General features: G+C 27.5%; 1 protein-coding gene and 2 pseudogenes across 3 annotated transcripts; 1 reads left to right on the top strand and 2 right to left on the bottom strand.

Annotated features, from left to right (window-relative positions):
- Positions 1–4370: 4370 nt before the first annotated feature.
- On the bottom strand, positions 4371–5544 carry LOC148578754 (uncharacterized; annotated as a pseudogene). The gene is made up of 2 exons (XR_015902711.1): positions 4843–5544; positions 4371–4750 (listed from the first exon to the last, which is right to left on the bottom strand). The product of XR_015902711.1 is annotated as an uncharacterized LOC148578754 (transcript).
- A 4166-nt stretch (positions 5545–9710) lies between these two features.
- On the bottom strand, positions 9711–16425 carry LOC110263569 (lipoamide acyltransferase component of branched-chain alpha-keto acid dehydrogenase complex, mitochondrial-like). Of its 2 annotated transcripts, none has more exons than XM_088502067.1 (6): positions 16217–16425; positions 15648–15791; positions 15194–15512; positions 14798–15044; positions 14510–14598; positions 9711–14351 (listed from the first exon to the last, which is right to left on the bottom strand). In XM_088502067.1, the coding sequence occupies exons 4-6, from the start codon at positions 15015–15017 to the stop codon at positions 14295–14297; spliced, it is 366 nt and encodes a 121-aa protein (XP_088358193.1). In that variant the 5' UTR covers positions 15018–15044; positions 15194–15512; positions 15648–15791; positions 16217–16425; the 3' UTR covers positions 9711–14294. The 2 variants fall into 2 exon arrangements, with proteins under 2 accessions (XP_088358193.1, XP_088358194.1); XM_088502068.1 differs by having other exon boundaries at positions 15194–15485; positions 16217–16414.
- Positions 11845–13752, top strand: LOC107614343 (inositol transporter 4 pseudogene; annotated as a pseudogene).
- Positions 16426–24766: the final 8341 nt, after the last annotated feature.

Here is a 24766-nt window from a genome sequence, read left to right as displayed (position 1 = left end):
TATTATTATTATTATTATTATTATTATTATTATTATTATTATTATTATTATTATTATTATTATTCAAAAAAAAGATAAAAAAAGTTGCCGAAGGCCATTATATATACATAGTAAAGAAAGAAAAAAAGCAAGCCAAATGTGTCTTATAGGCATGAAATATATATATATATATATATACGCGCTACTGCCGCTAAACACCATGCTCGGCGTTTAACACCGCTGGGGCAGAGAAGGATTGTAGGTTTACTGTCTTCCTGATACTTAACGTTCAGCTCGGCGTTTAGCGCCACTAGCGTATGGCTTTGGCACAATTTACAAAGCATCTGGCGCGAAACGCCAGGTCGTGGCGTTTGGCGTCAACTTCATAGAGGGCTTGCAGCGTTACAAGGCACTTGGCGCCAAACGCTAGGTAGCGACGTTTGGCGCTAGCTTTGCAGCATCAATTTTTTCCTTTTTCTTCTGCACGAATTCTGCCAAACTCGTCTGGATTTTTTCTGAAATAAATAAAACCATAATGCGCCTTAAAATAGCATCCAAATAGGCTTCAAACGCTAGTATCTAAATAAAACTCAATAATTCATATCTAAAATAATAAGAAAATATAGAAAAGATGCTCGTGCATCAACGACGATCGGAGAGGAGAGAGCAGCGACGAGGAGAGAGGAGCGACAACGAGCGAGTGGCGAGCGGAGAGGAGCGGGCAGCGATTAGAGAGGAGCGAATGGAGGAGACGAGCGATGAGCGGCGACGACGAGCAATCAGCTAGAGAGCGGCGAGCGATTGGCGTGCAGTGGCGAGAAAGAGAGTGAGAGTGGTTGAACGAGAGTGGGAGAGAGAGATAGTGTGTCTTGTGTTTTTTCTGAAACTGAAACCCGAATTTTGGAACTGAGAGTATTTATATCATTGAGTTTAATTTTTATGTTGGTCGCTAAATTAGTCACTAATGACAAATTTAGTGATTGATTTTAGCGACTAACTACTTTATGACCTTATATATTTGTTAGTTGTTGAATCAATTGCTAATTTTATCATTAGCCACTAATTTAGAGACTAACAATTTTCAGTTTATTTTTTATGTTGTTTGCGAAAATCGGTCGTTAATGTTAAAATTAGCGATCGATTTTAGTGACCAACTGCTTTATCACCTTATACTTTTCATTAGTCGCTGAATCAATATTCCTCGAAACTGATAGCACAGTACATCTTTTGATGGCTTTGGCATTTAACTCCATATTCTTCTTGTCTTCATCATTCCATTCAGCTTCTTCTTTAGGAATCATCAGTCCTTCAGCACTTGTCTTGGTAGGTACTTAAGGATCATTCACAATATTTTCCATATACTGTAGTCAATGGATTGAACAAAGATCTGCATTCTTTCCTTCCAGTAGGTGTAGTTCTTTCTATTGAAGAAAGGAAGCCTGTTGTTTGATTGACCGTCAGTAAGAGTGTAGGCCACAGAGTTTGCACCCAAGTTATTAGCCATTGGACCTTTCCTCCAAGCTGTTAAGCTTGATCCTTGAGTACTAAGTTCTGATACCAATTGAAGGCTCTTGATGGCCTAGAGAAGGGGGGTGGAATCTATGGCATTCTTTTAATCTTGATTAATAAATATTCAAACTAGAAAATGAAACTTTGCTTCTGTTTAGACTGCGAGATTAATTATGCAGGAGACAATTTTATTTTGTCTCAAAATTCTTGAAACACACAATTATAACAGGGAAGAAGAAGATGACACAGTTATGTATCCTGGTTCAGCTGCTTTGTGCAATGCAACCTACATCCAGTCTCCACCACAACAATGGTGGAATTTTCACTATCTTTTCAAGTATTACATACACAAATTTTTCTAAGATTCAACCCAATCCTATTTGGGACAAACCCAGTTTTTACCCAAGCTAGATTTGACTAGGTTTACTCCCTAGATTTTCAACCACTAAGTGTTCACCCAACTTAGCAAGGAATACCTCTCAGGTACATGATACAAAACAAAAATATAATCAAAAGATACATGACATAAATCTTTGTTTTTCTCTCCAAATACCTCTCTTTACCTTTTCTCTAAATAGCTTTTTCTCAATATCTCACTTTTATGCCTTTTACCACTGAATACAAACAAAAAAGGATACAACAAACATCCAGAATTTTCAATAATAAACCATGAAGGAGATAATGTTGAACAACTCAAACCCTATAAGCTTAACCCATATTTTGAACGCTCAAATGTAGCTATTCATCTTGACATAATGATCCCTTTTATGTAAGTACAATGCTTCCAAGACTTCAAACTTTGATTTGTGAGGTTTCTCTCTTCTCTGATTTTGGGTTCTCTCTCCTTGAGCAAAACTAAAGATGATTTTTCTTTTTGTATTGAGTTCTATTTTCCCACCTAGGGCTTCTTTACAAAGTCAGCTTCTTGAATCTTGAGCTAGCTAAGGTTCCTTTCTTTTTCTTCCATCAGACTAAAAAATCAGGAATTTAGAATTAGAGTTAGGCAAGGCAGCTTCATTGATAACAGATCCTCAATGGGTTTGATAAATCAAAATCATTAACCTTGTGCTTTGACCCTAAGTTTCAATATTATTAATTCACAGTAGAGTAAAGTAGCCATCACTTTCTTCATATTACTCGAAATAGTTGTGCATAGGAAAAGAGAAATCAGAAAGTAATTGACTTGTATGTTAATAGAAATAATTTACCTTTTCTCTTATGATAATACCTAATTTGTGCATGTTAATTTTGATTTGACATAGCTTCCTTGATTCGCTTTTCTTTCTTCTGATTTGGTGCTTGATGAAAAAGTAAAACACCTTTTTCTTCTTTGATGTTTAGTGAAAAAGTAAAACCTTATTTCTCCTTTGTGCTTTACCCAAAGCAACATAGCACCATTAGCAGGAAGATGTTCTTCCTTTCAAGAATGACAATGGGCTGGACTAGAGGCTTGGTCCAAGTAGCTACAGCTTAGATACTTGGTTTCCTCTGTTTGGGCTGTTCAATAATATTTGGGTCTGCAACATTGAATCATCAAAACACTTTTGGGCTTTCAACCCAACTAAAATCATGTTTGTCATTACCAAAAATGTTATTATTATTTACTAGACTCAAAAATCTGTTTCAGGTGTTGTATCTTCACCTTCACCTTCACATTCTAAGATAATGCCACAATCTTGACACGCCCTAGCAGCCAAGAAATTTAGGCGATGGAGAAAATGCCCCTTTCAAATGCACATTTAGGAGCAGAGAAAATCAAAATAACTAAATGAGTGATAAGAGCACCTTGACTTTAGGAGTTGATTACAACAGAGAGATATATAAATAGAAAGTAAGTAGCATGAGTGGGTTAGGCTTATTTTGGGAATCATAATAAGAGAGTTTAAGTTTAAACTTGAAAAAATGTTCAAAAGAATGAGTGGTATAGGCTCACTTAAGAATACATTGAGCTACAAATTAAAAAGTTTAAAGCATCTCATGAATTCACTACAAGAAAACTACAATTTTGCTACACTTTTAAAGCGTGATGAAAATTTGAAAAAAGCATAATGATAGCTTTTTGCTACGTTTTTTGAGCTACCAGCACGCTTTTGAAAGGGTCATATCTGAAAGTGTGTCGATTATTCTATCGCCACGCTTTTTTCGATCTATTGGCACGCTTTTTTGCCACGTTTTTATTTATTGTCATGTTTTTAAGCTTGGCCGTATGTATAACCCTATAGCCACGCTTTCAAAATGTGCCGAAAAGTGGACATACAACCACACTTTTAAAGCGTAGCAAAAAAAAGTGTGGCGACAGACCATTTTTCTTGTAATAATTTAATAATGGCTAGTAGTCAATATCAAACCAAATCTTTCCAATTTAAACCAACACTAGTCAAAGGTATTAATGGGGGATTAGTATTCTTTTCTTTCTTCCTTTGAAAATAAATGGAAGGCAGAAAGATCTTTCTTAAATGATTTGAACCGAAAATAATACTATGATAAAGAGAAAAATTTTTGTGGAAAATGAAATTTATTATTTAACTAAGGTCTTGTTTGGGCGCCATTCTCGAAAAAGATCTTTTTTAAATGATATTTTTTTAAAAGATCTTTTGCAAAAGTAAAAGTGATTTTATGTTTGCATACTTTAGTTAAAAGTACTTATTTAAAAGATGTTATTGTTTGGATACAAAAATACAAAATACTTTTATAATAATAAAATTACTTAAAAGGACATTCAATCATAAAAGAGTTCATTAATAATAATAAAAGAAAAATAATTATTTATACTAATTTATTTGATCCGATAATTGATCTCTTATATTGTCTCTTATTTCTTCCATTGCCCGAACATCTTCTTGTGTTGGATCTTCCCATTCATTAATTTCACAATTTGTTGATCAATTTCTTACAGTAGTACCGTCATTTTCATTGGCTTGTAACGAAATAATATCTTCAAACTTTTGCAAAATAATTATGTCATCAGAATCCATCATTCTTATAAAATTATGAAGGGTGAAACACGCAACAATGATATCACATTGGGTTTCAAATTTTGCTCTTAATGGCATGTTTTGTAGTATCTTCCATCTTGCTTTGCATACTCCAAAAGTCCTTTCAATTACTGTCCTTAAACTTGAATGACAATAGTTGAACTTTTCATTGTTTGATCTAAAATTTGATGCTAGTTTAAATTGTGGAATATGATACCTTGTATGACGATAAGGTCCTAAGAATCCCTTAAAAGTTGGATAACCAGCATCAACTAAGTAATATTTACCTGAAATACATTAAAAAATATACAAAAATCAAGTCACATATTATCGTAAAAATGAATGTAACCTCAAAATAAACTTAAATGACATAACTAACTTTCTAGTGGATGTGGAAAATTTAACTTTTTTGTTCAAAGAGCCTCCATAAAAATTCTTGTATCATGTGCAGAACCTTCCCAACCAGCCTATATAAATGTAAAATACATATTAAAATCACACACAGCCATTATATTTGTTGTAGTATTTTCTTTTCTACTAATAAATCGTACTTACTCATCTCGGTGAACATGAATGGCTATATGCGTACCATCTATAGCTCTAATACAATCTTTGAAATATGGCCAATATCTATCATTATCCATAATATATTTAGGTGTGTCTCCAAAACTAGGATCAATAGGTCTAATAATATTTTTTGCCAATTTCTTCACACATGATAGAACATGATGAAATTGACGAAATATAGTTTCACCTGAATGCTGAAATTGCTTCTCTAACATTATATAAGAAGCTCCTTGCCCAAGCATGTATAAAAATGTTGCTACCATTTCTTCTCTACTAACACCTCGTGTGGATTTCAAGCCATAATTGAGAACTAAATCATTGCATAAACGATTAAACACTGATTTTCTCATTCTAAATTGTTCAAAAAATCGCATTTCATTCTCCTCCTTTAATTCTAATAGCCATTGATATCCTGATAGTTTTGAAGTCCTTTTCTCTTGTTTGAGGACATATCGCAAGTAATAATTGGCAACTCCACAAATAGCTAATAGCGGCTGATTTGTAACCTTTTTCATGCTCTTCATATTCAGTATTATTATTTGTTTCATAATCACTCATCCTGTATAATTTAAATTAACATGAAAAATAAGATAACAAAGCAAAAAATACTATTCACAATGTCATTATTAAATAAAGTTCCAAAATATAAAATCAAAACATAAATTATAACATTGTCACTAAATTAAAGTTCAACAATAACGATAATAAGAATTCATGCAAAAAAAAATTAAAAATAAAGTTTAGAGACGGTTCATGTCATCCAATTTAAAAGATTCTAGCTATCCAAGTTGTTGATTAGGATCATCACTCAATGCAATGAAAGTTTTTCTATATTGTGGCTTAGCCATTAATCTAATTCCCAACTAGAACTGTGGACTATATGGTTCTAGGTCAGGTAATTTGCATAGCAACTTGATGCAATTTTCTATTGAGCAAGGATCATCTCCCTTAGTTGCAGCTTTTGACTCTACACCAACCAAAATACGATCAAGTGAGTCCTGTAATCTAGATACTATTCCAGCTCGTTTCTCAACTTTTTTGTTAGAAGTCTTCCTTCTTTTCTCTCTAGTAGGGCTTTGAACAACTGTATAATTAGCAATGTATTCTTCAATATATTCATTTGTATAATTCATGTCACCTCTACTCTCAAAATCCTCATTGTTCTGATTAAATTCTTCAGGATTTGGATCTTCCGATGATGCCCAAGCACTATAACCAGTAGCTACGATGTCCTTGAAACATTGTTCAAGCCTATCTAAAGATTTAGGACCTTCATTCTTAAACTTAGCGAATTCTGGATTAATCTGTTTAAAATATGCAAAAGAATAAATATAAAAGATATCTAATAAATTTTAAAAATAAAATTAACTTATTGTATTATTTTATAATGTAAAATTAACATACCTTAATTTTATCAGTCCACCAAGATTCAGAAGTTAACACTGTTTTTTTCTCATGATCCCAACCAAGACCAGTCTCTTATCCAATTAATTTAGCCCATAATTGAAAATAAGATTTAATAGCATCCCATCTATTTCTTAGTTGTCTATGCACATATGGGAGTCCTGTTCTCTCTCTAAATTTTTTTTTGTAGATTTTTTCAACCAATTTTATTGAAATATTTATTAGGTCTATTACTATCTCATATTTCTTCCACACAGATAGTCAAAAATATTTCAGTATTCCAATCATCCCATTTTGTTTTTACAGTTTTTACTTCTCCTTCGTTTGTTGCATCTTCGTTTTCAATATTTACTTGACTAGAACCTCTTCTTGGATTTAGTTTTGGAGCCATACTATATAAATTATATCAAATTTTATAATGTATAATGTTAATAAAATAAATTGTAATATAAATAATAATCGTGAATATAATAACATACTAAATAAAAATAAAATACTATGATAATAAAAAACAAATAAAAATCACAAATAAATTAATAATAATAATGATAAAATGATTAAAAAAATAAATAATAAATAATAATAACGTAAAGTAATATGAAGACAGAGACAATATGAAAAGAAAGCAAATAATAATAACAATATGAAGAAAAAATGGTAAAAGAAAGCAAATAATAATAACGTACAGTAATATGAAGTTTATAATAATACGAAGAAGAAAGGGTAAAAGAAAAGAATCTGATGATTTGTTGTTGAGTGTATAGAAGAACAAAAGCTAAATGAATATGTTATATTTTTATTTGTGAATCATTTCAGATTTTTTACTTTTTTATATTTTGATACTAGTATATTTTTTTATATTTATATATGATTATATTTTATATCAAATTGTTAAAGATTTTATCTCAAAATATTACATGATTCTTGCAATAGTGAATTTGACAAAATATTATATAATAATGCTCCCAAAATATCAAATACAGATTCTTAAAAATCGTAACACTAGAAATTAATGATTCAATGTGATTGAATCTCAAACATCAAACCAAGATCAACATTGTAGAAAATATAAATCTATCTATGAAAATAAAAACAAAAATAAAAGATATCACATATGATTATAGCAAAAGAAAATAAAGTTGCGTTGGTTTTATATGAATTAATTAATTGACTTTTCATATATGTATTGAAAACACAAAATAGATAAAAAAAAAAAAAAAAAAAAGATAGCATGAAGAGAACCAGAGATTACCAGGGAGCTGCGGTTTGAGTTGGAACCTTGGTTCTGAGGTTCAAGGCATGAAGTAGATATTGAATATATAGTATATTCATTTAGGGCTGCACACGGATCGGATCGGATCGGATATAGCCTAAAATTCTATCCGATCCGCACTGCACTCATCGGATCGGATCGGATACGATATCCGCATTTTTTTAGGCCGGATCCGATCCGATCCGATCCGCATACTTGCGGATCGGATATCGGGTATATCCGCATAATTAAAAAAAAAAACTATTTTAAGATTCTATTTGACTATTTTTACAAAAAAATCCAAAAAATTCATTTTTTTATCTGTTTAAGCCTATTTACTCCTAAAATATTATCAATAATAGTTCTTTTGAATAACAAAAACAAAATAATAACACAAGATTTAAGTTTAATTATTCTAAGTTGAAGTACAACATAAAAAATTAAAAACAAAATATCATAAAATTCATAAATAACACACTAAAATTCATATCACATTAGGATTTATTTTCTTAAACTATGCTATTTATATGTGATGTGCGGATATGCGGATTTGCGGATCGAATCCGCGGATATCACTGCCAAATCCGCAATCCGATCCGACCATAGTACGGATCCGATGACTCTGCGGATCGGATAATATCCGTAAAATTCGGATCGGATGCGGATAATTACCGCGGATATGCGGATATTATCCGATCCATATGCAGCCCTATATTCATTCATGAAAGAAAGTGGGTAAAAGGTGTCTTTTTAAAATTTTAGTAAGGATATTTTTGTCTATCAATGATTACAAAATATCTTTTTTTAAGAAAAAAAAATCTTTTAAAAAAAGATGTAAATTGTAACTTCTCAAAAAAGATGTTTTTTTCCTAGTATTTTTACTTTTACTACTAAAAATTTGCCAAATTCACTAAAAAATAAAAAGATCTTTTGTCATTGAAAAAAATATTTTTTATCAAAATAATGACACCTAAACATCCACTAAAAAAATTCACAAAAAAAATATCATGTGCAGTGCATCTTTTTAGTCTAAATTTAATAAAAAATTTCTTGGTTCACCTAATTTTATTTTTCACCAAAGAACCTCTCAAAGGAGAGAAGGCTTTTTGAAATCTTTATGCTAAAAAAAATTCTGTCTAATTTTTCAAACCATAGCGTAAATGATCATACCTATCCTTGTAATATAATATATTTTTATATTTGTTCTTGTACTTAAAAATTTAGATTGATTATAGTTATATACTTATATAATAATATGTTCAATAATTTAGTTAGGAAATTGAGTTATTAGATGATTAATTCAAATAATGGGCCATTATGGTTAAATTGTTTGTGCTTAATATAATTAAAATACAAAATATGTGCATGTTTCAACAAAGATCATGCATAGATATAAATAATTAATAATTAGTAATTTAATACACTAAAAAAATTGAAGTGATAAAGATGCTCTAACCAGAATTTCTTTCTTTTTTTTATCTACCATTCATAACTATTAATAAAAGAAGCGAGGAAAAACAATTTTAATTAATTATATTTTACAATTCTAATTACAGTAATGATAAACGAGTATTTAGCAATAAATAAATCAACTGAATTTTGCACCGACTCAAATATGGTAAAGATGAAAAAAATTAATTGGATATTTTTTCATATTTAAAAGTAAATTTGCATATTTATATTAATAATATTTTAAAATATATATTTCTTTTCAATAATAATTATAAATTTTAACATTTTGTCTGTTTGAAAAAATATTTACGTCAAAATAAGTTTTTAGAATTTTGGAATCATTAAAATAATTAATAGGAAAATATATTAGCATTTATTTATATGATTAATTAAACTTAATTATATAACCAATCATACATACGCTCCTTTGCGCATTGATTAAGAAAACAAAAAATTATATAGATTTGTGAAACAAGCGCAAAAGGCAAAAAATACTACAAGAAAAATGTTGAGTACCGTCGGATTTGTCGACGGTAACCACGTCGAATTCGTAAGATTTTTTAATTATTGGTAGATTTTGTTTTTCGACGATAAATCTGCCGGTAATTTTTTAAGGAAAAATATATTAAATTGGTGCATCATTTACTATCGGGTTTAATCCAATATAACTCAATTTAGTGAAACGATGTGTTTGATGACCTGCAATGGTTTGTCGTCGGTGGAATGAATCACAGAAGGTCTCTCAAATCAGTTTTGTGGTGAGAATATATAATATGACCTCAAAAAACTATGACTATATAAGAAATTATTGGTACATACATCTATATATGGGACTTTTGTGGTGACTTTCGGTATACATCTATACATATTTTTGTTTGTTACATATATACATAAAAATGAGGATGTAGAAAATATTGACATGTAACAAATGAAGGTAAAAGATAAAAACATAAGGGAGTGATATATTTACTATGATGCTAATTGGAATAGCATTTTACCCTTCTCTTCTCTTCCATGTTCTCTCCTTATAACATCATGGTTACTTGGAGCATAACCTCTTTAAAACACATCATCATATCGACAATTTCTGATATACATATATTGTTATCCTCTATCAATTTCTTTTATTAAAAACTAATAATTTATATTAAAAAATATTAGAGGCTAAATTATAATTTAGTACAAACTATTTTTTTTTGAACACCTCAACAAATAAATATTCACTTCGAAACATGTTTCGAATTGATTAATTAACTTTTGTTCTTGGTTATAGAATGGAGAATACATTTTGAATATATTAAAATGTTGAAAATTTTCAAATTATTAAAGTAATATTGGTCTCCTTAGAAGCGTATCACCAGTGCGACTTTATTTGTCTTTTCAAATAAAGTAATAATAAAATTACATAACTTGAAGGGTTTGACTTTTATATATTGGTTAAAATAAAAAAAAAAGCAGCTATTTTATTCTTGTTTTTTATTTTAGTTTATTATTTTGTTAGAGAACTTAGCTTTATTTAGATTATAAATAAATAAGATACGTGAAAAAACAGATCAATTTTAACAAAAAAAAAAAAAAAACAAAACAAAACAAAATCAGAATTGGATAAGAATAAGAAAACTAATATACGGTTAAGACATGATTGAATATAATAAAGTTGCGATCATGAACTTAGAAATACTTAAAAATATATCCTATCATAACATCATTATTTATTTATATATAAAGAAAAAATACAATCCAAAAAAGAATTAAGACAAACTAATCAGACGAAGCATGTTATATACTTAGTACTAAAAAAAGCAGAGAAAATAAGCTTTGTTATGGAAACCACAACACTCTGATATTAAACTTTTGTTGTATCTCTCTAATTCGTGTATTTTACTATTTTGTTAGAGAACTTAGCTTTAGTTATAGATAAGATACATGAAAAAACAGATCAATTTTTACGAAAAAAAAACAAGAAATTAGATAGGATTAAAAAAACTAATATACGGTTAAGACGGTTGAATATAATATGACAATGTTTGCTTATTATTTACTATAGACAGATTTTGGTGCCTTCTTGTTTGTTAAAGATATGAATATATTAGCTGCCACTAACGGAGAAGATTTATATATAAAGGAGAGAAAAGACAGAATTTAAACCAACGACAATAACTTCGAACCTTCGAGGAAAAAAGGAGCGTAATACCACACAACTGGTCTGAGAGACCTTCTGCGAAAGTTTAACATCAAAGTGTCATCGTTTTCTAAAGATAGTTCATTTTCTCTCTGTTTTTTCTGTCGTACAAGTACGTAACATATCTTATCTGTTTAATTTATCTCAATTCTTTTTTGGATTGTACTTCTTTATATATAAATAAATAATAATGATATGATAGAATATATTCCTAATTGTTTTTGTGTTGCTGATCACAACTCTACATAGTTAATTAGGAACAATAATAATTACCTTTTTGAGAAGGTGTTAAGATCGGAATAAGAAAGAATAGATATTATTGATTAATTATCGTTGAGATCAAATTTTACTTAATAATTGAAAGTCTGCATGATGTTATGAAACGCATGAGATTAATTGCATGCATAAATAAACAATGATGGATGAAATAATAATATTTTCAGCGTGGAGGGGGTGCAAGTGGTAGAGGAAAGCTAGAAATCATCAATAGGGTTGACATTAAATTAATAAGGTGATCAGTAAGAATGGAAGGAGGGCCGGAGGCAGCGAGTAAGCAAGAGTTCACGGAATTCTGGAAAAGAGCAACCAGTTCGCCATACATCATGCGCCTTGCTCTATCGGCCGGAATTGGAGGTCTCCTCTTCGGCTACGATACCGGTGTTATCTCAGGAGCCTTGCTTTACATTCGCGAAGACTTTGTAGAAGTTGATAAGAAATTATGGTTGCAGGAAGTCATTGTAAGTATGGCTGTAGCGGGAGCCATCATTGGTGCTGCACTTGGTGGATGGATGAACGACATGCTCGGCCGTAAGACCTCTATCTTGGGGGCTGATATTGTTTTCTTTCTTGGCGCAATAGTCATGGCTATTGCCCCTGCTCCTTGGGTCCTCATCGTTGGAAGAATTTTGGTTGGTTTTGGAGTTGGCATAGCTTCCATGACTTCCCCTCTCTATATCTCAGAAGCCTCTCCAGCTGCCATTAGAGGAGCTCTCGTTTGTATAAATGGTCTCCTCATTACCTTTGGCCAGTTTCTCTCCTACCTTATCAACCTCGCATTCACCAAGGTATATATATCTACTCGGATAATAACTTAAAAAGATTAGGTAATTTAACATAGTTGACTAAACTATTTAACATAATATACAGACTCCTGGAACATGGCGTTGGATGCTTGGGGTGGCCGGACTTCCGGCGGTGGTTCAGTTCGTTTTAATGCTGACCCTTCCTGAGTCACCGAGGTGGTTGTACAACCAGGGAAAAGAAAATGAATCAAGGAAAATCCTGGAAAAGATTTACAGAGCAGACGAGATTGAAGGGGAGATAAAAGCAATGAGAGAAGCTGTGGAACAAGAGAAGCAAGAGGAAGGGTTGATCGGTCAAACTCTTGGAGAGAAAATGAAGGCTGCTTTCAGCAACGTTGCTGTTCGAAGAGGATTGTATGCAGGCGTGACTGCTCAAGTCGCTCAACAATTCGTTGGCATCAACACCGTCATGTATTACAGCCCAACCATTGTTCAGTTTGCCGGCATTGCATCAAAATCTACCGCACTTGCACTCTCTCTCGTCACATCTGGTCTCAACGCCGTTGGATCTATCCTCAGCATGCTTTGCATCGATAAATATGGAAGGAGAAAGCTCATGCTCCTATCCCTTATTGCAATCATCGTTTGCCTCCTCACTCTAACCGGAGTTTTCTATCAGGCAGCTACCACCGCTCCTCCAATTGACAACGTTGACACCCTCAGCTTTGGTGCTAACGCTACATGCCAGGCTTATCTTGATGCCCCTAATGTCTCTTCATGGAACTGCATGAAATGTTTGAAAGCTGAATGTGCCTTCTGTGCCAGCACCGGAGGCAATGTAAGTTCATCACTTCCATCTCTTTCAACTTATATATATCTATGTATTAGTCTAATCTAATCTTAACATAATCAATGAACATGATGCAGCATCTTCCAGGAGCATGCCTGGCGGAAACAAAGGAAGTCAGAGTGGTGTGCGGTGAGCAAAAGCGCGTGTGGTTTTCTGATGGATGCCCAAGCAAAATTGGAGTGCTTGCAGTTATAGTGTTGGGACTATATATCCTAGCCTACTCTCCTGGAATGGGATCAGTGCCTTGGGTTTTGAACTCAGAGATTTACCCATTGAGATTCAGGGGAATTTGTGGAGGCATAGCAGCAGTTTCAAACTGGTGTGCTAATCTCATAGTGAGTTTGACATTCTTGTCACTCATCCATGCACTTGGGGCTGCAGGAACATTCCTCCTCTTTGCTGGGTTTTCCACAATTGGACTCGTTGCCATCTATCTATTGGTACCAGAGACCAAAGGGCTTCAGTTTGAAGAGGTTGAGAAGTTGCTTCAGAAAGGTTTCAACCCTTGCGATTGCACCAATCCAAAGACAGACGAAGAGAAAGCAAGTTCTAGTAAATAAATAATATCATATGATGAAGCTGTTAGTTCTCTTTCTCCATGTATGTCGATTTGTATCCAACACATTAAATAAGAAAAGAGGCATGTTGTATGCATACTTTTATTTTTGTTTTCTCTTTTCAGGGATGGATTCCCCGAAAATAATCTAAATTGTGTATTAGCATCATTATATGTTCCGCTTTTTCATTATTAAAAAAAATCACAAAACATTTTCTTTACATAATTTACTTACTTTTTTTTTTACAATATGTCAGTGACGAATTATATTGCCACAATAACAATGCAAAATATTAAAATAGTCAAATATTTTTGAATTTAAAAAAAATTACGAATATATAAACAATTCAACCTTTTATTTATTCTATTTATTTTTACTATTAGATTAAAAAGTGATAATACAAAAAGAGAATACAATTCTTTTAGATAAAATAAAATTTTCTCATATATACATTAGAATGTTGAAATCATTTATTTTTAATTAAAAGTTTCAAATTAAGCACATAATTAATATATTTTAGAGAATTAGGTTAAAATTTTCATAAACTATTTTCTTTCTCCCAAGTCTCCATTCCAGAGCTGAGTCCAATACCACCAGTCCAGCTAAAGAGAAAAATGGTAAGTCAAGAACTAAAATATATGTTGTTCAAGCAGTTCAAATTATGAATCATATTTATCTTCCAGACCCCTCTAACTGATGACATGCACTTTCATCGAAATAACAATGTGTGCATAAAGCAATCATAAGATTGAAAACTGACCTGCAAGATTGAAAGAGACTGGACATTCTTTATGTTTGGTACAACTAGACCATTTGGAGTAGCCATAGCAACTCCAATGTTGTGTGAACCTATAGCAAGTAAACCCATCTTGTCAGATCCAAATTGACGGCTAATGCCTCAAATAAACTATTGAATTAACAGACATCACATATCAACCAACTATAACCAGAAAAACATTGAATCTACCAAAATTCAAACACATTCAACCTTCAAAGAAGGCTAGCAAGACATATCGAGAGTTCAGCCTGTAATGTTTAAGAGACAGACCTTTGAATATGACCTCCATTGAATCCTCTTTGAAGCAACTATTCAAAGAGGGGTACTTGGTGAGGGCCATTGACAGTGATTTGACTAATATTGGCAGAAAAGTGTGCTTGACATCTGGATAAGGATTGTTTTTCTGAAAAGATGTTTTAAGCTCCACTAGAGCATTGCAGTTTATCTCATCCACATAATGGAAATGTGGCACCTTGGCAGCCAGAGACATTGATTTTACATTGCTCTTTGGTATCCCCTAAAAGAGATTAGAGAAGAAAATAATTAACTTCCAAGCTATTGCAACATTCAAGGTCGTCACAGTTTTCTTTCCAGGTTGACATGTATCATTGTCTCGTAAGAAAGACACAGAAGAAAAGGGGTTCAGATTCATATGGATGCTTTTACCTTAGGGGAAGTATCCTGTCCTCTGATGGTGATTTATACTCAGGTGTCACACTATATCCTTCTGATCCTTGAGGCTGCTCTACATTATCAGCATGTAAAGCAGCAGATGCATTTCTAATTATTCCCTTCTTAGCAGCAAAATTGAGCACATCTTCTTTCAATACCCTTCCATCTTTTCCAGTTCCACATACTTCATTTATGTCTATACCATGTTGCTTTGCAAGACTCCTTACAGCAGGTGTTGATAACACCGCAGCACGTTTTCCTTTTTCAAGATCAGAATCTAGTAGCTCTACATTATTTGAATTACCAAGAGCCGCTGTAGCCGATGCGGACTCATTAACTAATATTTGATCAGAATCAAGTGACTTTGTAGTTTCTGAATCACCAACAGTCGCAGAAGGGAATACAATCTCATTAATTGACAAATAGAGCAATATAGGAATTCACTCACCTCTTGGACATGCCATTTGAGAAGCTCACATTCTGCAATACCTTCACCAGTTTGTGCCAACGGCACATCCACGATCTTACAGGCCGAAAGTTGTAGTGCAGGTTGAGTAGAAAAGCAGTGCCTCTTCCAATGCAGAAAATTGAACTAGAACACGGAAATTCAACGAATATGGTGAAATAAACACTCAAACTCACTCCAATTCACATAGAAAGGCTTCCAAAAACATATCAAACTTTCATTACTTTTAATTATTATGCAGCCACCAATTATAACTATACGTAATGGGCAACATCACAACAGCACCTCATAAATTAACTGTATCAAAGTCTAAGAGCGAAATTGGTGTGACTATTTAGTGCGAAAATAGAAGGGGAAACAATTGATCAACCTAGCTAGCTAGTAATGGCAGTAAGAATTAACAAATAGCATAAACATAGCAAAAAATCAATGTGATTCTTGATCAAATAAAAGGTGAAGCAACTGAGCATCTGCGAAAGAAGAGAATAAACAAGTTGGCATGACGATTGAAATAACCCCAAGACCAAGTGAAGTAGAATGGTGAAACTCACGTCAAAATAAGCATAAGCTGTAGAACGAAGAGCAAAGGCAGAAGAAGAGAAGGTGTGAGAGTGAGAGAGGTGAGGGCAGCGGAGCAGAGAGCTGGGAGGAGAACCCGGCGGGCGGAGGTCTAAAGCTTCCTGTGAGATTTGCGGGTAAGCATCGTCAAAAGAGGGTCTTACGTGTAAACGACTTGTACTTTGGTTGTTGAAAAGTGAAGAGTGTAATTGAAGTGCTTTTTGGAGAACAAAAGAGAGACGTTTGGAATTGGATTATTGGATAGGAAACATTTCAAGTGCACCGGGGAGTACTGGTGCACCAATTGTTTTAACAGTTGATTTCAATTAATATATATTATATATATTTTTTATAATTCAGATCAACTGTTAAAACAACTGGTGCACCGGTACTTCCGGTGCACTTAAAATGTTTCCTATTGGATAAATGGATAAAATCGATACAAATGTATGTACATAAGATGTAAATTAATAAGTATGGAAAATTTTCAAATGTTCAGTTACAAGTTAAATTTTTGTCCATTAGTATGTATTGAATGTCAAAAAAATTCCTAGAATAAACACTAAATAGAAGAAAAGAATAGTGATCTAGCAGCTATGTTAGGACGGATGCTATGAATAGAAGTTTTTGAAATTGACTGAGCCATGAAATGGTTAAAAGAATCAAATAAAAAATTAAATAAATTTCTTTTAAACATAAAAATTCGAGTCAAATAATTTTTTTATTAATAATAATAATTTCTAAATTTAATTAAAAATCAATGTTAACATAATTCTTTTTTTATTTAAAAATAATTTTTATTTTATTCAAATACTAGAATAAAATTCTTTTCTAAAGAATTATATAATTATCAAATAAAATAAGTAAATTTATATAAAATTTGTAAAATTGACATGAACATTTTTTATAATTTTAATTTACTCGCTATTAGTTTAAATTGCATAGACACAATAAAATAATGTTAGATAAAAATTCAGAATATATATGTTGTACCTTAATAATTCATCTGTAAATTTTTTTTAATTATCATATACTATATACTATATGCCATGTATTATATATGCACATGACTATTATTATATGATTAAAAAAACATTAATTTAATTTTATAGTATTAGCGATAATAAATTTGGGTAATATTAATTTAGGTATAAAATAGAAAAAAAGATAATTTAAGATGATTAAATAAAATTTTATTAATTGAGGTGTGACAATAGTCCTTTTCTCTATATAATAATAGATAAATAGTCAAATAAAAATTATACTTATAGAAGCATAAAAAAAATTACACTTATAAAAAAGATAATTAATCCTTTTATTTTAAATATATTTCATTGCGATTAGTTTTATAAATGATTAATTCTAAATTTTAATACAATCATATCATTTAATTCTATTATTAATGGGTAAATACTATTGTTTAGATAAATACTTATTAAAGTTATTTTATTGAAAACTTATATATTTGATTATCAATAAAATATAATAAACACGATACACCTAGCAACTTCTATTTTTTTTTTTTATAAAGAACAAAAGAATACCTACATGTTTTGATTTTTTAAGGAGAAGAAACAAATATACAAATATAAGAAATAATAGTAGTGTGTTATTTCAGTAATTATTAAAAAAGCTTTTAATCCTAATTGTTTTTAATTTTAAAAATACTAATATAAATTTATTTAACTTTCTAATTTTTATAACATTTTAGAAAAACAATACAGATATAATGCATGAGTAGCTTTGATTTTAGTTAATTCTCAAATTTTTTAATTATTTATTATTTTTAATGTTTATATATTTTTCTCTTTTAGTAAATTAAAATGGCTAAAACCGATTTATATAAATTCTCATCTTTTAATAAATTGGCTTCAACTGAACTATATATAATTGTATTATCTACTAAATCGTACTTAGTTAAAATAATTTATCTATATCTCTATCTTTTATTATAGTCTAAGACAATTTACTAATATCTATTACTAAATCATTCTAACTCAAAAAGATTTGTATAAGACATATTAATAACAAAAGAATTAAAAATAAACGGATAATATTAAACGAGATTCATTTAGATAGATGATTTATTCTTAAATTTATAAAAACTTAAAATCTAATATTGCAAACATGACAATAATATATTACTACAATTCACTTTCTTACTGTTGAAACAAAATTATTTAATTTAAATTATTTTATTTTTTATTATTTTGATAAAAAAAATTAAAACTCTTTCTTTTTACTTCTAATGGTTTCAAAAGTAAAGTATGGTTGGTTTTTAAAAAAAATAATTAATTTTTAATAAAAATATTTTTTTAAAAGATGTATTTAAAGATGTTTAAATTTAATAAAAGTATGTACTTTATAATTTAAAAAAAATATATTTTTTCTTTGAAAATAAATCCAACCAAACACTTATTTTTTTTTAAGTTATTCAATGTATTAACTGATCTTTTAAAATGAAGAGAATTGTAAAATGACAAAAGTAAAAAATTAATTACCATTAAATATATAATTTTTATCATGTGTGAATCTCACTATTTTTATTCAAAAATAATTAGACTCTCAAATTTTTTTATTAATTTTTTATCGTTAATGTTAATATTATTTTTTGTAGTTATAAATAAACTAAAAGAAATCATACTTACACTATATTTGATCTGATTTAATTTCTTTCTTATATTATAGTACTTAAATATAACATAATATATCATGTTTAAAATATTTTTATAATCTATTATTAAAATTTGTCTCTCTCTAAATTATTTTAAATATGAAAAAGCAAACAAAAATAAAAGAAAGAAAATGGTCATGCATATTAAATAGATCTATTATGGTTGAAAATAATTTTTTTTACCTTTTTTCATTCTTTTTTAATTTTATCTCTTTTTTAAATAACTTAATAAAAATATATTAATATTTAAAATAATTAATATTTAAAATTTTGAAAAATAATATACATTTAGTAAAATAACATGTTTCTAATATATTGAAAAAAATTAGATTAATAAATAAGTACTATATATATACAAGAAAAACAAAACTAAATTACAAAATAGTTTTATCTTATATAATAATAAATTAATAATAAATTATTAATAATATCCCTGTAAAATAAATAGCAAATAAAGTATTACATCGTGTCAAAGGAAGGAAGTCATCTGTTTTGGAGAAATAAAAAGGAAGAAAAAAAAAACAATAACAAAGAGAGATAAAATGATCAATTAAAATTGGTTAATAGTTAGAAGGAAAAAAAAAAAAAAGTAAAAGTGTAACAAATAAAACAACACAACACAGAAGTACAAGATTGTAATTTCCTCATTTTTTCTGTAGCCTAGCCTAAGGGAATAACTTGTCTCTTTTTTTATGGTATTTTCTAAAAAAGTAAAACCACTCAATATATTTTTATTCAATTTTATCTTTTTAATTATTTTATTATCTATCTACTTAATATACTAAAATTGGGTTTTCTCCAACTAATGAAAGTGAGGTGTCACTTCCTCATGAACTCATTTTTCCTCCAAAATGAATGCATTTAATGAATAATGCATAATTATACTAATTTAGGAAAATATCTTTATTATAATTATAAAATCAATATTTAATGCATTATTAAACTACTTATCAATTATTAATAAAAAATATTTTTAATTATTTTAATGAATAATACATAATTATACTAATTTAGGAAAATATCTTTATTATAATGATATAAAATCAATATTTAATGCATTATTAAATTAATTATCAATCGAAAATATTTTTAAACATTTTAATTATATTCATTTTAATTATATTGATATCTTTCTAATTCTTATTCATTATCCAATGATTTTATTAGTGACAAGTTGTTAACCCATTTATATTGATAATAATAATAATTTTATTAGGATAAATATCAAATTCTATTCCTAATATAAAAATATAAAATTTAATTCCTTCCATTTTTATTTTACCACTATAAAGACCATGTATGCTAGAAGAAAATATCATTCGTTTACCAATTACTCTTTCATTTGATAACTTTTACAACAATTCTTTTTCTTCCTGTAAGGCGTCGTTGCAAGAAGGCAACTATCGTGGACACAAACTACCACACTCTCTAATTTTCGTGCTCATCATTCGGAGCTATATAAGATATGTTATCTATGAATTATTTATAGACCATGATGTTATCATGTATGCATAAATAAAAAATGTTTCATATTTAAATTTAAGTCATTTACATGTTTGTGGTATATTGTAGTGTGAAATTACTTTCAATATGTGTTGTGTAATGATAGTGTTCTAATTTAAGCTTTTACTTTATAACTGTATTATGATTTTATCTCATCATTTTTTCTTAGATATCAAGTTGACGTATTTTTATTTTTATTATTATTGAAACGGATGTGATATGAAATGTACCAAAAAAAAAACTCTCACATTCAATTTATTTTATTGTAGTCTTTTATCTATTCTATTTATTTTTATTTTCTTCTTATTCATTTTATTTTTTTTAAATGTTATATAATTTATTATAATTTATACAAATCTACTTAATATACTAAACTGGGTTTTCCCCCAACTTATGATGGTGAGGTGTCATTTTCTCGTGAATCCATTTTTTCTCCAAAATGATTGCACTATTTCTTTCTTTTTAATTTATTTTTAAAAATTATCTTTAATTGATATAATTATATTATAATTAATATTTCATGAATGATACATAATTATACTAATTTAAGATAATCTCTTTTAAATTTATTTCAGAAAATTATCTTAATTATAATTATATAATATTATACTTAGCATTTAATGAATAATTCATAATTATACTAATTTAAAAAAATATCTCTATTATAATTATATAAAATCAATAATTAATGCATTATTAACCTAATTATCAATCAAAAATATTTTTAACTATTTTAATTATATTAATTTTAATTATATTGATATAATTTTATTTTTTATTCATTATCCTAAAATTTTATTAGTGACAAGTTATTATCTTAATGGTGACCTATATAATAATAATAATAATAATAATAATAATAATAATAATAATAATAATAATAATAATAATAATAATAATAAAAAGATAGAAAATTATATTTTAGAGAAATATAAATTGGTTATTAATAATTGGTTACTAATAATGATAATTATATGATTAATTTTTAGTAATCATTAAATATATTTAATATAAATAACCAAGTTTAATTAGTTAACAAATTAGTTAACAAATAAAAGGAAATATTATTGCACGATTGTAGAAGCAACAAAATAAATAAATAAATAAATAAATAAATAAATAAATAAATAAATAAATAAATAAATATATATATATAAAACTAATTTAATATTAATGATAATTCAATATATATATTAATAACCAATTTAATATTAATAACGATAATTATCGTTATTATTCAATAATAATAATAATAATAATAATAATAATAATAATAATAATAATAATAATAATCTTTTCTTTTATTAAAACACTCATTTAATTGAATTAATATAAATATTTAATAAAAATAAAGGATGATACAATCAAATATTCTTGAAGATTTTAAAGTTGTGAGTATATATTCTTCCTATATTAATATACACATGCATGTTACCTCATTTTTTTCATAAATGGAAAATAACATTTACTCGTTAAATTTGTTAGTTGCTCAACCGATTCATCTTATTTATTGTGATTGAGATTGATATAATCATAAATATTTTTTTCTCCATTAATTTTAGTAAAGAAATTCATGACGTAAAATAAAATAAAATAAAGTCAGTATCTACTTTTTTTCTCAATATTTTTTATATTTACAGTAATATTAAATGTTAAAAAGAAAAAAATAATATTAATTATTATCACTTTTATTTATTTACATTCATAATTAAATTTAATATAATTATAATAATTCTCTATAATTATAACAATTTATATCCGTTACATATATAGCAATTATATTATATATAATTATATATCTCCTCTTTTATATATACTTAGCAAGTATTTCTATTTATATAATTTACTTAATATATTAAAATTTGGTTTTTTCTCAACTAATGAGAGTGGGGTGTAAATTCCTCATGAATTCATTTTTCCTCCAAAATGAATGCATTTAATGAATAATGCATAATTATACTAATTTAGGAAAATATCTTTATTATAATTATATAAAATTCATATTTAATACATTATTAAACTACTTATCAATTATCAATCAAAAATATTTTTAATAATAATAATAATAATAATAATAATAATAATAATAATATACTTCTACTTAATATACTAAAATTGTATTTTTCCCTAACTAATTGAAGTGAGGTGTCAATTTTTCATAAATTCATTTTTCTTCTAAAATGAAAGCACTATTCTCTCTTCTAAATTTATTTTAGAAAAATATCTTTATTATATTTATATTACAATTAACATTTAATAAATAATGTATGATTATACTAATTTAGGAAAATATATTTATTATAATTATATAAAATTAATATTTAATGCATTATCAACTAATGAAAGGGAGGTGTCAATTCTTCATGAATTTATTTTCTCTCCAAAATAAAAGTACTATTCTCTCTTCTAAATTTATTTTAGAAAAATTAAAATTCCATGCTGAATATAGGTGGAAAGTTAAAAAAAATAAGCAAGTTAATGGAATCAAATCATATTTTTATAACATATATAAGAATGTATATTTTTATTGTATAAAAATTAAATTTATGCACTTCATGATGGGCGTGGCATACTTCTTAGCGTGTTTCTTAATTTATTTTTTATAACTCATTGAATGCAATTTATTATAGTAAATTAATTATATCAACTAATTGATTTGATTAGGTATTTAAATATCACACGATTTATTATAATTTATATCAATTAAATAATTATAATTTATTATATCAATTATTTTAATTCATTAATTTATAAGGTACATAATTACATAGATGGTTTGTTACTTATACTGATTAAATACAATAAATACATATTAATTTAGTTAAAAAAATTATTGTCCCCTATGTTTTTCTATTTATTTTTTTAATTCATTAAATCCAATCAATTATAATAAATTAATTATATCAACTAATTAATTCAATCAATTATTTTTTAATTTATTTTTTGAATTCAATAAATCAAATAAAATTAATTATACTAATTATTTGTATTGACTAATTGATTTGATTAATTCTTAAAAATATTTTTATTTAATTTATTTTATTTATTTAAATATAACTAATTAGTTATTTAATTTTATTAGGATAAATATCAAATTCTATTTCTAATATAAAAATACAAAATTTTATTCCTTTCATTTTTATTTTACCACTATAAAAGATCATATATGCTAGAAGAAAATATCATTCATTTACCAATTACTCTTTCATTGAGTAGCTTTTACAACAATTCTTTTTCTTCCTACGAGGCGTCGTCATAAGAAGGCAACTATCATGCACACAAATCAGCACACACTCTTCAACTCACGTGCTCATCATTCAGAGCAATATATGATATATTATCCATTAAGCATTTATAGACCATGGTATTATCATGTATGTATAAATAAAAAAAATCCGTAATTAAGCTTAAGTCATTTACCTATTTGTGTGGTATATCGTAGTATGAAATTACTTTCAATTTGTGTTGTGCAATGATATTATGGTTTAATTTAAGCTTTTATTTTAGAATTATTTTATGATTTTATCTCATCATTTTCTCTTAGATATTAAGTTGATGTATTTTTATTTATTATTATTGAAGCAGATGTGATATAAAATTTGTAAAAAAAAAAAAACTCACATTCAATTTATTTTATTGTAGTCTTCTATTCTTTTATTTTTTTATTTTTTATTTATTTTATTTTCTTTTTAAATATCATATAATTTATTATAATTTATACCAATTAATTAATTATAATTCATTATATCAGTTAGTTTAATTCATTAATTTATAATATATATGATAAAATAGATCATTTGTTATTTATACATTTATTTTTCTAAAATCTAAATCTGAATAATTATATTTTCAGTTTTTATTATGAACAAAATATTATTAATAATGAATAATAATTAACCACTCATACTTTTAATCAAAGTGTTTGGATGATTTTTATATTTATTAATATTAATTATTGATTAGTTTTTCATAAATAAATTATATTATAATTTTATGTTAGTTCATAATTGATTAATGATTAATGTTCATGAAGCTATGTTACTCTGAATTTTATATTTCATAAATATTTTATTTAAATATAATTTTTTAACATAAAAATGTATTATTTTTAATAATATCATAATTTTATATTTTTTAATTATTTTAAATGAATATTTTATCAAATACTAATTAAAGCCATTCTTCCCTTTGCTTTTACTAATCTATTATCTAACTATTATATAAAATTAAAATCGTATTAATGAATTTAATATTAAAGTTAATTTGGCTTTTTATTATTTAGAGTGTTTTTCAATCAATAATTTTATACTCTTTACTTTTTTTTTATTTCATTTTGAATTTTAATTTAGTACTTAAAAGTAGTGAA

Source organism: Arachis ipaensis, chromosome B1 (genome assembly GCF_059453495.1).
Source record: "Arachis ipaensis isolate K30076 ecotype BB chromosome B1, ASM5945349v1, whole genome shotgun sequence".
Lineage (NCBI taxonomy): Eukaryota > Viridiplantae > Streptophyta > Magnoliopsida > Fabales > Fabaceae > Arachis > Arachis ipaensis.
This window is presented reverse-complemented; position numbering and strand designations above follow the sequence as displayed.

Bases quoted from the DNA above. Each gene is read 5' to 3' on its own strand.
- LOC110263569 (XM_088502067.1), bottom strand. From the start codon at position 15,017: ATGTCTCTGGCTGCCAAGGTGCCACATTTCCATTATGTGGATGAGATA. The intron at 14,599-14,797 runs GTCTGTCTCTTA...TACTTGCTATAG, and splicing joins AATGGAGGTCATATTCAAAG to GTTCACACAACATTGGAGTT. The intron at 14,352-14,509 runs GTCAGTTTTCAA...TTTTCTCTTTAG, and splicing joins AGTCTCTTTCAATCTTGCAG to CTGGACTGGTGGTATTGGAC.